The 16,304-nt window shown below is 37.7% G+C and overlaps 1 protein-coding gene and 1 long non-coding RNA gene across 5 annotated transcripts in view; one reads left to right on the top strand and one right to left on the bottom strand.

Moving 5' to 3' along the window:
- The first annotated feature begins 403 nt into the window (after nt 1-403).
- ANKMY2 (ankyrin repeat and MYND domain containing 2) overlaps nt 404-16,304 on the top strand; it is a 24,487-nt gene continuing 8,586 nt past the window's right edge. The window contains exons 1-6 of one of the 4 annotated variants that reach the window (XM_026077101.1): nt 404-498; nt 1,627-1,691; nt 9,895-10,033; nt 11,926-12,024; nt 14,137-14,297; nt 15,471-15,685. In XM_026077101.1, coding sequence (XP_025932886.1) covers nt 9,901-10,033; nt 11,926-12,024; nt 14,137-14,297; nt 15,471-15,685 — 608 coding nt within the window. In that variant the 5' untranslated portion in view covers nt 404-498; nt 1,627-1,691; nt 9,895-9,900. Of the gene's footprint in view, nt 499-890; nt 915-1,626; nt 1,692-9,894; nt 10,034-11,925; nt 12,025-12,082; nt 12,603-14,136; nt 14,298-15,470; nt 15,686-16,304 lie in introns of those variants that run through there. The other 3 variants (XR_003255388.1, XM_026077100.1, XM_026077102.1) reach the window with 3 other exon arrangements.
- LOC112971560 overlaps nt 11,942-16,304 on the bottom strand; it is a 9,402-nt gene continuing 5,039 nt past the window's right edge. The window contains exon 2 of the long non-coding RNA XR_003255392.1: nt 11,942-12,058. This is a non-coding gene — a long non-coding RNA (uncharacterized LOC112971560). The remainder of the gene's footprint in view (nt 12,059-16,304) is intronic.

Consider the following 16,304-nt stretch of genomic DNA (forward strand, 5'->3'; position numbering starts at 1 on the left):
CGGGCAGGTCTCGCCTGATTCGGGCTATTTCTTCCCAGTCTTCTTTGCCCCCCCCCCCCCTTTCACAAATGGGGAAGATGGCTGCTTGCTTCTCAGGGAGCGAGAGCACTCTTTTCTCTCAAACTCGCCTTGGGGGGGGCACACGTGTGTCACCCAGGAGATGCAGGGGGGGCTCCTTGCCAGATGTGCAGGGGGTGTGCATGCCCAGACAGTTTGACTGGGGAAGCCTGACAGGGCTACTTGAAAACTTGCCTCGTTCTTGTCTGTATTTGTGCTAGTCACGTGTATTGACACTTATCTAATGACGTGCCTTAACGTGTTCTGAAAAATGCTTTTTGGGGAATAATCCCGTTCTTTATTCTGTTTTATTTTTTGTATGTGCTGCTGCCAGACCTGGATGTCCTTGCAGACAGAATTGTTTTTAAGTTAACAGAACTTGTGCTTGTCCAGAATATTGTACAGCTTTTATCATTTCTACTCTTTTATTTTTCATTTCATGTAAGTGGTGCAGTTTCACCACTTTGTGGTGCATATGTTTATTGGTATTGGGGCTTTCTGTCATACTTGCCTTAATAATTGCATTTTATGGTTCAGTAATGTATATTTCATGGCCCTAACTCTATAAATAGTTGCGCTCCAGACTCCATCCAAACTGGCCAGGCAGCCCACTGCCAAAAGAGCTTTGCTTATGATCGAATCAGGAATCAGAAGTTTGTGTTTCCTGGCAATAAATTAAATAAAATTCCCCAAATCAAGACTCTTGGAGCGTTCTTTTATTTGTTTGTTAGGTCTGAGTGAAAACCTATTGAAGTTATGTCAAAGGTCTTTTCACTAATTTCAGTGGGCTTTGAATCAGATCCTTACATCTGTGGCTTAACTGAAAGGATTCCTGTAGAAAATTTAAAAATAAAAAGGTATGGCCTATTTTTTTCATTGCACAGATTTCTTGAAGACTTGAGTGTCCTTATGTATTTGGTAATTTTCAGAAATGTCAGTGACCGAGCTACATCAGTCCCAGTCCTTATGTTCCACTTCTGTTGTCTGTTATTGAAGGGAAGTTCCTTCCACCTCTGTGGACCTGCATTTTTGCCTGGGAGGTGAAATATTGCAAATTTTAAATTTAAACAGGAAAGGAAATGGGAGTAAATGATAAGAAAATGTTTCATTCAGCCCAGAAAAGTCTTTAACGTGATAATTCCCTCTTGTGGGCATTTAGATAGCTCTTTTAGACATAAAGTGCTCCAAAGTACAGAAGTGTTAAAATATTCAGTATCTTTTAACTCATGGACATCATGTTCTGATGGAGTTTATGGAGAGACATTGGTATCCTATCCTTGTGTGTGTGTAGATCAGTTAATTCAAGGAAATGAATGTTTACTCTTAATGCATGCTATCAACTACTGTTCATTGTTATGAGTTTTTGGCTTTTAGCCTCTAGAACAGAGCACTGTTCATTCCTAAGCCTCTTACTTAAATGTGATTGATTTATTGGTAACTACCACAAGCGTTAAATCTACAAAGATTATGATTTAAATCAGCAATGAGACCAGTTTTCCCCTTGATTCTTTTTTTTTTTTTCCTTTCTCATCTTCCTTTCTCTCTCTTTTTTTTCTTTTTTAATTAAAGGGAACAGTGAAGAGGCTGGAAGGCTCCTGGGCAGCAAGAATGTCCGTGTCAATTGCTTGGATGAGGTACAACAAAACTGTACAAGCATTGTAGTGGGTTTAGCAAGCAAAATACTAGGCCTGAAGGCCTACTTGTTATTAAATAATGTTGCTATACAGACTCTTGGAAATCAGAATTCTTCTGAAGAAGTTTCCAGCCTGCAGCTGAATAATAAGCCTTTGAAGAGTTCTTACTTTTAAGAAAATTTAAGGATTAACGTTACTGAATGTATTACAGAGTTTGTATTGTCTCTAAAAGCCCTGCGTGAGCTTTATTATGGGTAAGATGAATACTGCAGCAAGATACACGGAGAGGGGGGTGCTCGCTTGTTTCCTGTCACCTCCACCAAACTGTAGTGCATCCATTTAGGTAGCAGAAGACAGCATGGATAAGGAATACCTGTCCCCATTTTTCACCCATCTCTCACTTGCAGTGTGTCACCCAAAGCCTTACCTTTGCAGAATGATAAGCGTAGAGAGAGAGCAGCTAGGTCAGAAATGGTGAACGTTGTCTTTTCCAGAAGCAGGTGTTACAGCCATGTAGAAGACAAGGCTTAAGTGTTTCCTGCAGATAGGAGGAATTTCTTGGTTAAAGGACTCTAGTGTGAGGTTCATGTCTATTTCCTTACATTTTTCTTTTTACAATGTTTTCTGAAAGTATGAAGAAAGTGTAACATGGAAGTGAAACTGTAATTGCCCAGCAGACTTTAGATCAGTGTGTAATTTTTCATGTGTCCAATTGCATGTGTCTGTGTTTCATTAGATACTTAGATATTAATTAGATATGTTTTTCCCAAGTGCATACGATCACTAGGAAATTCAGGCCAGAAGGGACCTCAGGAGGTCTCTGGTCCAACCTCCTACTCAAAGCAGGGTCAGCCATGAGGTCAGACCAGGTTGCTCAGGGCTTTATGCCTTTGGGTCTTGTAAATCTTCAAGGATGGTGACTGCACAACCTCTCTGGGCAACCTGTGCCACTGCCTTACTGTGCTCATGGTGAAAAAAGGTTTTCTTTATATCCAGGCTGAACCTCTCTTTCAATTTATGCCCATTGTCTCTCATCCTTCTGCCACACGTAACTGTGAAGAGCCTGGCTCCATCTTCTTGATAACCTCCCTGTAGGCACTGCCCAGCTGCTGGTAGGTTTCCGCCCCTCAAAGCTGCCTCTTCTCCAGGCTGAACAAGTCCATCTTCCTCAACTTCTCTTTATTGGGCAAGTGCTTCGGCCCCCAGTGTGGGAGCTCTCGCCATGTCTTGGTGGTCTTCTGCTGAACTCACTGCAGTTTATTGATGTCTTTCTTGTACTGGAAGGCCCAAGTGAGACTGGCAGTCTCACAAGTGCTGATTGGAGGGATATAATCACTCCCCTCAATTTCCTGGCATGTTCAGGGATATTGTTAGCCTTTTTTTTTCTTTCCTACCAGCATATCAGTTTTCTGATCGTTCTTAAATAGAATTAGGTATTTAAACCTTGATTTCTTATGTATAAATCTTAGCAAACTTCTGACAAACTAATCAAACAAAGCTTTACAATAAACTTTAGGAACTCAAGATACAATGTACGTATACTTTCAAGTGTGCTTTAATTTGAGCTTTAAAAGCATCTATTTTAGTTTAAATGCTCAACTAGTGCATTGGGAATCCTGTGCAGTATTAGTGCAGCCTGTAAGATTACTGCTGAGAGGCTATGGTTTATTAATAGAAACCATAACTGAGTTATGTCTCAGGCTATTGTTAAAGAAGAAATAGTATTAACAATACTTGCCTGATGTTCACATCTGAGTAAATATACCCAAAGCACATAAAGCTTAAACAGTTTATGCAAAGAACTTTTTACTGTCTCATTCTTTTTCTCCCCAAGAGTGGTGCTTGGTGATTACATGAGACAGGAAAAGGTTCAGATTCATTTAGGATTCCTAATCTACCAGTCATCACATGTCAACTTTTAGACTCTCTGTTATAAATTAGTTTTCCTCTAATGTGTTATTCTGGTATCTGTACATAAGTAAATAGCGTGTGAGACATCAATTAAACATTAGTTTCATCTGTTATCCAAGTTTGACACAACTGGAGGCTGCTTTGAATACGTCAGGTATTATTTTCCTTCTTCACGGCCTTAGCTGTTTGTCCTGGAATTCACATTATTATTTATATTGCTACTATTACACATTTTTGTTAATGTTAAGAAATGAGGAAACCGAGCCCAACAGTGAAATGCTTGGCTGTTGATATGGGAGCGTAACTGAGGTGGGAACTAAGAATTTTTTCTTCCACCCTCAAGACCTTTTTACATGAGATACTTTTAATGTCATCATGCTTATTCTGTAGCCTCTCTTCTATTTGTGGTACAGCAAACATGAGTCACATTTTAATAATTTCACATGCTGGAGAATCTACAGCATCCAGAAGCAGGCTGTTTCGTGTTGTGCTTCCAGATTTAAAAACTAAATACATAGAGATGTCTCATTAATTTTTGGGTTGATTGTGTTTACCTGTACATGCTTAGGTCCCCTTTCTGCTGGATTAACAACTGTTGAGAGTCAGCAGTCTTTTCTTCCTGTAACTTTAGACAAGGACCAAGTCACATTTTCACATTCTCCAAATACACTGACTTTTTATGTATCAAATGTAGTTGTTTTTCCAGTAATCAAGCTTTTTTCCTAGCTCTTCTCCAAATCCTTTCCAGTCATTTCAGCTTCTTCCTTCAAGAATATAGACATGAGCTAGACACAGTATTTCAGCATTACTTTTGCTATTGTTAGATATATTTTTTAAGTAAGTAAATAATAAATAAATCACTTCTATAAGCCTATTTGCTTTTCCTGCCCATGTGTCCAATACTCATTTATGCTTGACTTCCTCCTGTCTGCAGTGCTGTACTGAAAGCAATAGGTGTCTTCAAAGTGCCATAAATGAAGACCTTCGTATTCAAATTAATTGTTTTTCAGGTGTTCACCTTCCAGAATGGTGCAGATATTCAGCAGCTATAGTCCTGTTTTTCCCCACATCCTTCCTAACCAAATAAAAGAAAAACTTTGTTGTTGTTCCTTTGTGGATTTAGGGAGTTCAATAAAGGAAGAGTATTTAGGCTTAATCACTGCTTTTATGAAAACAAAGAAATGCATTGCTGCTGTTCTGGCACTTTCAAAACTTTGTGTGGTGTTTTTTCGTTTTGTTTTGTTTAAGCTCAAGTTCCCCAAAATATTAAGACAAATATAAAAGCAATGGAAATGGATGCAAAATAAACACAAATAAATATTTCATTTAAATGCATACTAATTGTTCATTTTTATTTGTCCTATTTTAGATGGAAAGGTTGTTAGTTTAGAAATGTACTGTGGAAGAAAGTGTTCTGGAATTTTCTTCCCCCAGGAGTACAGCGCTTGTAAATATTGTTGTGACTTCAAGTTGGCAGTTCATAGACTTTAACTCCATCCATATGCAGGATGTGGCTAAGATCTTTCAGTTTATTACAGAAATGTGGTTTGGAGGAAGCACGTAGGGTTTCTAGCCACGGAAGTTTCCTCCAGTCATGCTGGTAGTTAATGTTGCAAAGGAGCACTGTAAGACTACAATCCCATATTTTCTTGATAATTCACTTCAGTGGATCAAGCAGAGAGGCTTGACCTGAAAAGGCTTCCTATTTGTTTATACTTAAAATAATTTCAAGGTACTTCATAACCTTACTATGTACAGAACTATCATTTGGCATTTTCAGCTTTGCTCTTTCCCTCTAAATTGCTAATTCAGCTTTTCATTTCTATAATATAAAATAATCCTTTTGGAATTAGCCTGCTTTTATATGCTAATTACAGAACTGAATAATTTCTGGAGGTTACTGCAGCAACCTGCTTATTAGTGTGTGAGGTCTGTATAATTTTATTCATATTGATTATCTTCAGTGGAGGGTTTTGCAGTCAATCTACCTTGTGGTTCCAACATAAACTTCCTATGTTAGCAGAAAATGTCCAGAACCTTGACCTTTATTGAGGAAACAGAGTTCTGGCTTTTTTTTACCTAGTATTTCAAAATACAGTAACCAGAGAAAATTCAACAGCTATTAAGGATGTCCTGGTTTCAATTCAGGTCATTGGTTAATGTAGAATTTAACTTTTCATCACTGCAGATAAACAGAAAGACTATCAGAGAAATCTAATGTGATACATATGTGAAATCAGCAGCTCAGCAGGAAGACTATAAAGGAGGAGGAATATACCTGACAGACATATCTGCACTCACTGAACAGGAGTTCATATTATAATTAGTTTATACTTAGCAATAGACAAATTTATTCATGGATATACCTTCCAAATCTAACTTGCAGTAAACTAAAGATAGGTAGGGGTGATCTTATTCAAAAACTTTAAGGCTGGAATTTGATGAAAATGAGTCATGTGTTTCTAGATTAGCAGCGTTCAGTAGCGTTTCTGTTATAGGTCAGTTAGAGACATTTTTACAATCCAGTTCCAAATATCTGGCTGAATTAGGCTTCAGCTAATGAGTTGGTCTGATTTCAAATAGTGCTCGGTCTTCTTATTTAAGGAGAGGTGATTTTGAAGACATTCTTCACATAGTATCTCCTCTGTGCTTTCTTGTGGCATCTGCTGTTTTTGCATTGTTTATCTCCCTTTTGGTAACTTCCCAAGTATTGTCTCAAATAAAAGCCAAGCTACCAGTCTATGTAATTAACTTACAATTCCTTGAATGAATGGAACTGGTGCAGTTGCCAGAATCTAAAGAATAAAATAAGGCACTTTTTCCATGTTAATGTGGGGTTGGGTTCCTCATTGTAAAATGAGCTGGGAGAGGGAGAGGCAGATGCTTTAACAGTGTCAGTGTACAAGTATCTGTAGTAATTTTTCAGATAAGGTTTTCACAGCCTTTTTTTCTGGTACTATTTACTAGTATACGCCACATCACGCCTCACTTAAACTCTAGTTGGATAGCTACCATGCCCACTTGCAATGTCATGTCATACCCGAATATCTGCTGAGGGAGCCACTCCAGTGTGATCCAGCCCATGTGTGCTGCATCTCGGCTGAGTTTTACATGGCTGTGAAGTAAAAAGTGTGAAGTGAGTGAGAGGTGTATTCTCCAAAACACTGGGAGTGTTGGGACTGGTTTGATTCCTCATTTTTCTTGAGTAACGCTAGTCTATGTGACTGCTTCAGTTTGTGATATTCAAATCATCAGTGTATTATCTACAAAACAAAAGCTTTTAAATATATATATATATATATATATAGTCTGTGTTCTTACACAGTCAGTATGAATGTTTAAATGCCGGCCACATAATCAGCTTTTCTACCAAATGTACACAGGTCACTGGCATACAAACATAATCTATGTATTTTTTGGTTTGTCTGCTGATTTTTTGCTCCCTTCCCCTTCCCCCCATTCCTCCAGTCAAAGATGATTGAGAAACAGTGTGGCTGAAAACTTCCTCCGTAGCTGTGGAAGATGGGAGGTTGTTTTTCCAGTTTGCTACCTTTATGAATTTGTTTTTATTCATCTTGAGGAAGCACACCTTGATGTAATACTTCCCTGGTGCTGCAGCAAGAAATACTGATCTGCTTTCTTCTCCCCCATTCATCCTGGCCATGGAGCCCTGTCCCTCCTACACGCACATGCACACACATGTTCTTCTTTCTCCTTGTGAGCTGATTCAGCCCCACCCAACCTGCAGAATTTGTTTTTCTTCAGTTTGCTTCCCCACCAGCAGCATTAGGTCAACTCATCCCTTCAGTCTGTTTTTGGTATGTTTTCAACATCAGGGATGGGAAGGGTGGTGTGTGATAGAGCTGGGCTGGCTCTGAGGCAGACCTCTGTGCCAGCGGGCCCTTGCTGATTGATTAGCAAAAGACTCCAGTCAAGGGAGGTGCCAAGCAAACCCCAGAGGCACTGCAAACTATTCCCGATGTACAGTCAGACTTACAGGGAATGCTTGTAACCCTGCAGAAGACAGAGAATGTTAATATTGTTCACTGTAGCCCATGTAACATCCCTATGAAGAAAACAAGAAACTGTGAAGATTCATTTTTATTGTAGGGAATGTGTTTAAAAGAATGGATTTTTGGACAGAATAATGTTATGTAGTTGCTGCTAGAAAACCAATTCTTTGTCCTAGCTTCCATATTGGAAGAATAAAGCAATTTCTGCTTCATCTGTTTGCTTAATAAACTGTCTGCCAACTTACTCTGTTAAGTATGTTCATTTGATGATCCAAATGTCATCTGTCAGAACACACACTGCCTGGACCTGTCTTTAATACTCAGCCTGTGAAGAATGTTTGCAGTCATTTCAATTTCTGTACAGGAACATAATACAGGGTACAAAACTTCTCTGGCTTTTCCAGACATGCTTGTGATTAGCCTGTCTCTTATTTCGTTTGCTGTGAATGTGAAAGGCTGATATTAGAGTGGCTTTAAATCCAGTTTTCTAACATCTATCCACGTTTTCTGTTTGGTAGGTTTTATGATCAACATTACAGCTTCACACTTTCAAGATTTAATCATAGGTTTTTAAAAGTTTCCCAGAAGGAGGGGAAGACAGAAGAGAATACATTTCCTTTGTCATATAATCTTCAGTCAGATTTTTAATTAAAACAGGCATTCAATGTATAATCACACTTTAGGTCACTGTTTCCTTAATGTTCATTCTCTGATCAAAACCTTACTGTATTCTTACCATGTAACAGTGGTACTTTTCTATGCTGCTAAAGAGGGAGAATCTATACTATTGCTCCAAACTGGGATTGTCCCATAAAAATTGGTTTCTAGGATATAATGCCTTTATTTTCCTTTACAAAACTGCAAATAAAACCTGGCAAAACCAATTACAAATTTATTTCATATTTGCGAACTACTTTGTTCAGGTCTTATGTTTCTTTACTGACAGTTTATATTGCAGTACACCAGAATGTTTCAGGCTACTTAAATATACTGTGTCAAGAAATCATTTTTTAATGTTTTCAGTTAGAACAGGGAGTAATGGAATTGTAGTACTTTAACAATATTACCATAATTTGAACTTGCCTGTTTTCCCTCATCTTTTAAGGAATTTTGTGAAAATGATACTGATAAGTTTTAGTTTTCATTCTGTCATAGTTGGAAACAAAATATGTACTAAGGCTCAAACTGGCAATTAGGTTATTTCAGAATATCACATCACCACGCATTTACTGAGCCATAGTAATGGTGTGAGTGTATGCATGCACATAGCCTTGACCTGCAAAAAAAGGAAGAAAATGCCATTTTGATTTCGTTGTGGGAAAAACTAAATTGCACTCCCCTGTATTCAGTGCTGGGGAATGTTATTGGGCAATTACTGCATCTTGGCTAGTAACATGAATCCTGACTTGATGTTAAGTGAAAATAAATAGCATGTTGAAAAAAGTGTATCAAGTTCTAAAAGCTGAATGTCATGCAATTTTCTAAAAGAGAAATGTACTTCTCTCTGCTCTTTGAGAGAGAGAAAGGCAGTATTAACAATTCACCCTCGTTCTGAAAATTTTCTCTAGGATTTACCCAGATTTGTATTTGTATTTACATCAGCGACGTTCTGATGAAAACGCAGTGCCTCATTTGCTGAGACTAACCCTTTTTGTAGTGGTGCAGTGTATCAAAAGGCAAGGTTTGAGGATGTGTGGTTGTTAAGATCTAGTTAGAGCTGTACAGCTTTAGAAGAGCATTCAGAGCATTCAGACTGATGTAACATCACAGGCACAATACCAGTAATCATGACTAAAAATGAACAAGATGGGTTTCAGAGACTGCAGATCATTGTAGTGCAAAAAACAAGAGCCCTCCATTCCAGTTTTTCTTGTTTCTCACCATATAATGCAAGGGAAAAATAACAACTTAGGAACCTGACATTCTCTAAAACAAAATTCTCCATCAGAAGCGTTACTTGTCTTTAACACTAATGTCTTATATAAAAGATCATTGACTAACTGAGGATAAATGGTTTTGATTTATTGAAGACTGGTCTGCTTCAAATATATAGCACAGCATAGTCAGAAAACAGTGACACAAGTCTCCTGTACATTAGAAGTCACATTTATTCATCAAGATTTTGTGAGCTCATTTGCTGCAAAATCTGCACATCATGTAAGATTTTGGCAGTTCAAATTGAATACTTGTGTACAAGTGAAAATTATCTGTGGTACAAAGATCAAGAAATGTAACTAACACTATTCTGAATGCTTCTTCCTCCCTCTTTCTTTTGTTAGCATGGCATGACCCCTCTAATGCATGCAGCGTACAAAGGGAAGGTAGACATGTGCAGGTTGCTCTTGCGACATGGGGCTGATGTTAACTGCAATGAACATGAGCATGGATACACTGCCTTGATGTTTGCTGGACTTTCAGGTAACTTCTTACTAAAATTAGGTCACTGAGTTTTTGTAATGTTGATGTGTACAATTTGCCAAAAGTTAATAATTTAAAGGAAAGCATTGACACTTTTATATCATTCAGGCTTTCTGTTACTTACATGAATCATGTTAATATGACTAGACCTGTAGAAGTATCAGGATAGTGGAACAGGATAGCTACTGTTAAGGCTTGCAATCTTTTTTTCATATAAAAATTGGCTTTTTGAGGCATACAGTCTATCTGTCCTTTGTCTGACCTGTTTAGTCACAGATCTCAAAATTCAGTCTCCTGTGACAGTTTTCTTGTGCAGTGGGATAAATTCTGTTGAAAAAAATGTTTTACCATACTGCCTTTTTAGCACTTTACATCAGTAACTTTTAATAATATTTGTGGCTTATCAAATCAATCCAGTATTTTAAGCTGTTCAGATTTTGCATTTCTCTCATACATTATTTTTGAAACTATATTGTAGCTTTTTAAAAATTATTTAGCAAGTTTTAAAAAGGTGTTTTCTTACATTAATTTTCCCTCTACTCTTCTGCTCCTTCTTTTTATGAGACTTTTTATAGTTGTATATATCTTTTCCTGGAACTTTGGGCTTAGGTGGGTAGTTGCAGCTGTCCTTGTGCTATTATTTTTCCCTGATAAAAGGGACAGTTTTTTCCTTGAGTGAGGAAAGGGCATTCCATAAAAAACATTTTTCTTTCTGGAAGAAAGGATTAGATTTGGGAATATTAGCTTATTTTAAATATCTTCTTTATTAGGCCACTTTTGTCTTTCCCAAAAAAGAGCTTCTGAGGAAGTTTGCTTAAGATTTATTAACAGGTAGAGTTTTAAGCTCTGCTTTCTTTCATCGTTATTATAAAAAAAGAAGGGCATATGTGTGCACATGAACCTTAACTGGCTCATCCATTTGCTTTTCTGCTAAGACTTTGGTAAAAAGTCTGCAAAGACTTTGGGGAAATGTCAGCATTCTGCAGCATTGAGCAATATTTGAGCTGCAGCAAATAGATGGGAACAAACTTTCAGAGGTTGTTAAATGACTGTAGCTTCATTGAAATTGCTGGGTTTTTACCATTTTCTCCCAGTTGAGATTCTGACCTGCCATCTTGGGTTTGAATGCTTCTGCATGTTGGCTTTAAGATCTGTTATCTGTGAGTACAAATGGGATGTGAGCACTACTGAAGCAATGCCTGTTTTTAAATCAGAAATCCATCCACCACCCACTTCTTTTTTTATATTCACTTCTCTTTAGTTAACATGTGCATAAAAACTGGTGAAGTAAGATTACCTTTGAATACAGAACCAGCACCATTGGTGACAAATGTCCTTATTAGTCTCTGAAGGGCACCAATTAAGTCATTTAATCTTCCCATCAAATTTTAGCTTCATTTTATTTGGTACTTAGCCTAGTCTGAACGCCCAGTTCCCGCTGGGGAGAAAGGAACAATCTGTTCTCTTCTCTGTGCTCCTGCTACATAATAGTACTGAATTTGTTTTTCTTCTTAGAATAGCAGATGTTGTAGCTGAATTGTCAACCTAGATTAGCAATTTGCTTCTCTACTGCTATCCAAGGGGACCAAGTTCTGGTATATACATGCAACTCCCATAAGTTCCAGGAGAAGCTGAATGTGCATTGCAGAGGGCAGAGTTTGACCCTGAATGAGTTTAAATGTTTTTTTTCTGTGGTTTGATCCTCTTGAACCATCAAAGTAAGGAGGCAGCATTGTGTCTTTCTCTTATTTTGTTGTTAAAATAATGACATTAAGAACATTCATTTTGCTCAGTGTTGTTCCTGTGATTTCTGCTTGTTTTTCTATAAAATAAAGAAATACAAGTTTATGTGTGTTCTCTGTCTTGTCTCCCGCATCTTCCCCTGAATTAAGGAAACAAAGAAATCACCTGGATGATGTTAGAGGCTGGAGCAGAGACTGATGTTGTCAACTCTGTGGGAAGGACAGCAGCACAGATGGCTGCTTTTGTGGGTAAGGTGGAAGTCTCTTATCATTTCCTAAATTTCTAATGAATGTGAAATGTTAGATTCTGTTGCTTTTTATTGGAAAAAAACATTATTTAATGACCAGTTCTGAAATGACACAGAAGTTCAGCTTTTTCTGCACATCTCATCCTATAACACAGTCACTTTGTATTTTATTTCCATGCTCTGTTTCTTAAAACTGCAAATGATGATATCTGTAAAAATAGATGCTGCTGTTTTTAAAGTATGTAAGTTTATGCATTGTCATCACTTTTCAAATAGTAAGAGGAATCTGGTAACGTTACAGGTGCCTGAAATGCAGGTATGAGCAAAGTGTATGATTGACTCTTCCTCTGTAGGAAGGAATGAACACAGCACTGGGAGTCAGGAACTCGTATCTGAGCTTTGCCATTAACATGCTGTGCAGCAGCAGTGAGTCTACAGGAGAGGGAGGGAGAACTCTCAGAACCTGATCCAAGATAGGTCAGTCCCTACTGACCTAAACTTGACTAGAACGAGGTGGAAGATTTATTGCTCACTTGGATGTGTTGCGTGACCCTGGACAAAACATGCTTTTTTGTTATGGTTTGTTTGTTTTAAACCTTTTTTACTTCTTTACCACCTTGACAGATTCCTGGATTAACATTCCCAAACACAATCAAATATACCACTTTTTTCCAGCAAAGATAAGTTTCCAGAAAAAGTTTCATCAACTATTGCTCTTCAGAGGACCTTCCCAGTAACCAAAAATAGGGACCCCTTTTCTCTTTTCAACCCAGCCTTCCTGAACTGTTTAAATATGTCTGAAGAGAAGTCTGTTGCACAGACTTCTTGAATGCTTATGCATGTTGGCTCTAAGATCTGTTATCTGTGAGATAACAGATATGTCAAAGCACATTACTTGTTCTGGATCCAAAGTCTACCTTGCCATTTAGATTTGCTGTCTTAAATAGTGAGATAGTATCATTTCAATTCCATCATATCTCACTCTGTTCTTTTAAAGAGGACAAGCTTGACATTTCTCACTTGAGGTTCAAGCTGCAAACCCTAACCATCAACTAAATACATTGAAAAAGTGCAGTCCTATTAATTAGATTTTGGATTTGGAGGGTGTTTTTGGATGTGATGCTGAACTTTCATTCCTACTGAATGGGGAATGTTGTCTCCAATATGATTTTGGAGAATTCTTGTTTAAATCTGATTGTGTCACCAAGATAGAATAAATATCTTCAGGCATACAAAGATATGCTACTCTGTAAAAGTCTGAATATTGGAATCTATTCCTCTTCTTTTTTATTATCTGTCCAATCAATAGGAATTCATCTGCGTGTGGGAAGTGAGGATACTTATTCCCTTGTCATTTGTCTTACACTGTGCTCTATTAGCTTAGAACAGTCTCTTCTGAAACAGTGGAGTATTTTAAATACTGGAATTTGGTCGGCTGTGTCTTCTCCTCCTTATTAATGGGGTCAGTGCCAAGATAAATCAATCAGTTTAAAGAATGTGGCCATGAACTAGATAAGCTAAATTTTACTTTCCCTTTAGCCAAGTAATCCATCATTTTGTCAGATGTAGAAAACCAGAAGGGGGTGTAACTTCTCTAATCTTGTTACTTTCATCGTTATTCTTTTTTGGGGGTAAATTTTAGGCATGTTCTGTTCTATAATTTCTCCCGCTTCAAATTAATACACTGCTATCTGTTTCAGGTCTGAAAACTTAAAAGAAATCCCAGTGCAAATGTCATTAATCTTTGAAAGGACAAAGTGGAGAGAACTTCTCTTGAGAAATTAACACTAATATGATGCTACTAGTGTAGTTGTGCATCAGAATCAAAATGCTGGGTTTCCTTATGGCTTAATTCTGAAGATATTAAATAACTTTGGGGAAATACCTATTCTTTTAGTTTTCATTTAGCAGGAAAAAAGGGTGGGTGAAGGGGATGTGGTTCTCGAAATGAAATTTCATGAAGTCATTTCCTGCTGGGTGTCAGTAAGTTACAGTTTTAAAACAAATGCTCCTCTGTGGGTAAGCATCATCCCTATTGGTTATATTATGTTTGTTTTTGGTTTTTAGTTATGGTTTCATTCTTACTGGTGATTTTTTTCTTGTGTGCTTTTAGGTCAACATGACTGTGTGACTGTCATCAACAACTTCTTTCCACGTGAAAGGCTAGACTACTATGCTAAACCACAAGGCCTAGATAAAGAACCAAAACTTCCAGTAAAGTTAGCTGGGCCTCTACATAAAATAATCACCACTACTAACATGCATCCTGTTAAGGTGGAGTAATATGTAAATTGTATGTTTGTTAGCATGGGAACAGTTTCTTTATGTAAAAAGTATTCAGCTCCTGAGAGAGTCCAACTGAGATCAAAGGCATTATTCACTGATTCATGTGCTTCTGAAAATGAGAAAGAATTACAGAATCTGGCCCATCATTTAAACATGATTCAAAAATGGAGCTATTTCAGTGTTCGTGCTTGTGCACATCCTTGTGACACTTAGTGTGATACAATAAGCCAGAATCTTTAACTAACGCCTTTAAGCAGAGAGATTCATATTTTTAAATTAAAAAAAAACAAAACTAAACTGCTTTCCTTTTTGGCTTCATTTTTTTCTTAGCCTAACTCGAAGTGGCAACAAAAAACAATTTCCTGTCTTAACAAAATCTCATTGTTCTCTCAGTGCTTGCCTCAGCATGCATCTTCCTACCTTAATCACTCGTTCACCATAGTAACATCTGCTGCTGTTTCTGAATGTATGTGCAAGAGACTTTTGTTTTTACTTCCCAGTATATTTGCTGAAAATAATCTGTCTCTCATGGTTTGCTCCTCCTGTGTAGCTCAGAGAAATAAAAACACCTAAATTCAAAAACAGGTTCCTTGGGCTTGCCATTCAAAGTCAGCATTTGGCAACAGCTGCCAAGCAAGGTATCTGCTGCACACACAAACACCAGTGTGCTTGCAGTGGCAGCTAATTTAGTGAGTAGAGTTTACAGGTACCTCTTAAAATGGATAGTCCAGTGTTTTATTAGTCTACTCAAGAGACTCCAAATTTATGTGAGGTTAACCAGTTCTGTGAAGTCACTTAAATCATGCAAGTCCAGTTTATTGTAGGTGTTCGAAAGGAAAGAGAGTTTTGGAAAGTATATGGTAGTTTTTGTGTTTCTTGCAAAATGGTTTTAATTCAACAGGCAACTGTATTTCTATTTTCTTTTTAATATGAGCCTGAATTTTGAATGTTTCTTGTATGGAAACTGTGAATGACAGAATACTAAATAATTAGAAAATAACATTGACAAAAGAAGGGGAAGACAGCATAAGAAGGAAATGGAGGAATATTAGAAACCCCACTGAAACTAGCTACAAAGAGCAATCTAAGCTTTATGCTACTGCACAAGTGTGAAAATAATAGTTCCTAATTGGATTACATTTTCTTCAATCTTTCTCATAGATTGTGTTGCTGGTAAAAGAGAACCCTCTATTGGCAGAAGTAGAAGCACTGCAGAAATGTTACAGAGTTCTGGATCTAATATGTGAGAAATGTATGAAGCAGAGAGATATGAATGAAGTACTTGCTATAAAAATGCACTACATCAGTTGCATCTTCCAGAAATGCATTTCATTCTTAAAAGAGCGAGAAGATAAATTAGATGGATTTATCAAAAGGTATGTATTTCTACAGAGGAGACGGAAGGTATACGTATGAACCAGCTTTACAGATATCAGAAGACAACTGTAATAACAGTAATGCATCCACTCATACTAATTAAAACTATACTAGTTTAGTTGCATTGTCTTGAATAAAGACTGTGCCAAGTAAATTTTGAAATAATCCCAATTACAGTGAGTTCTGAGTGGGATTGAGCCCTGTTTTTTCTGAAGTGGCATTGACTATTCCTGGAGTACAAAGGAAATTTTTTTGATCATTTAGGCAAACTTGACACCTACAAATCCATGGGCCCCAAAGGGATGCACCCACGAGTGCTGAGGGAGCTTGTGGATGTTATTGCTAGGCCACTCTCCAACATCTTTGAAAGGTCATGGAGGCACAGGAGAGGTGCCTGAGGACCAGAAGAAAGCCAATGTCACCCCAGTCTTCAAAAAGGCAAGAAGGAGGACCCAGGCAACTACAGGCCAGTCAGCCTCACCTCCATCCCTGGAAAGGTGATGCAGCAGCTCATCCTGRAGGCCATCTCCAAGCATGTGGAGGACAAGAAAGTGATCAGGAGTCGTCAGCATGGCTTCACCAAGGGGAAATCATGCCTAACCAACCTGATAGCCTTCT

Source organism: Apteryx rowi, unplaced genomic scaffold (genome assembly GCF_003343035.1).
Source record: "Apteryx rowi isolate R43461 unplaced genomic scaffold, aptRow1 scaffold_449, whole genome shotgun sequence".
Lineage (NCBI taxonomy): Eukaryota > Metazoa > Chordata > Aves > Apterygiformes > Apterygidae > Apteryx > Apteryx rowi.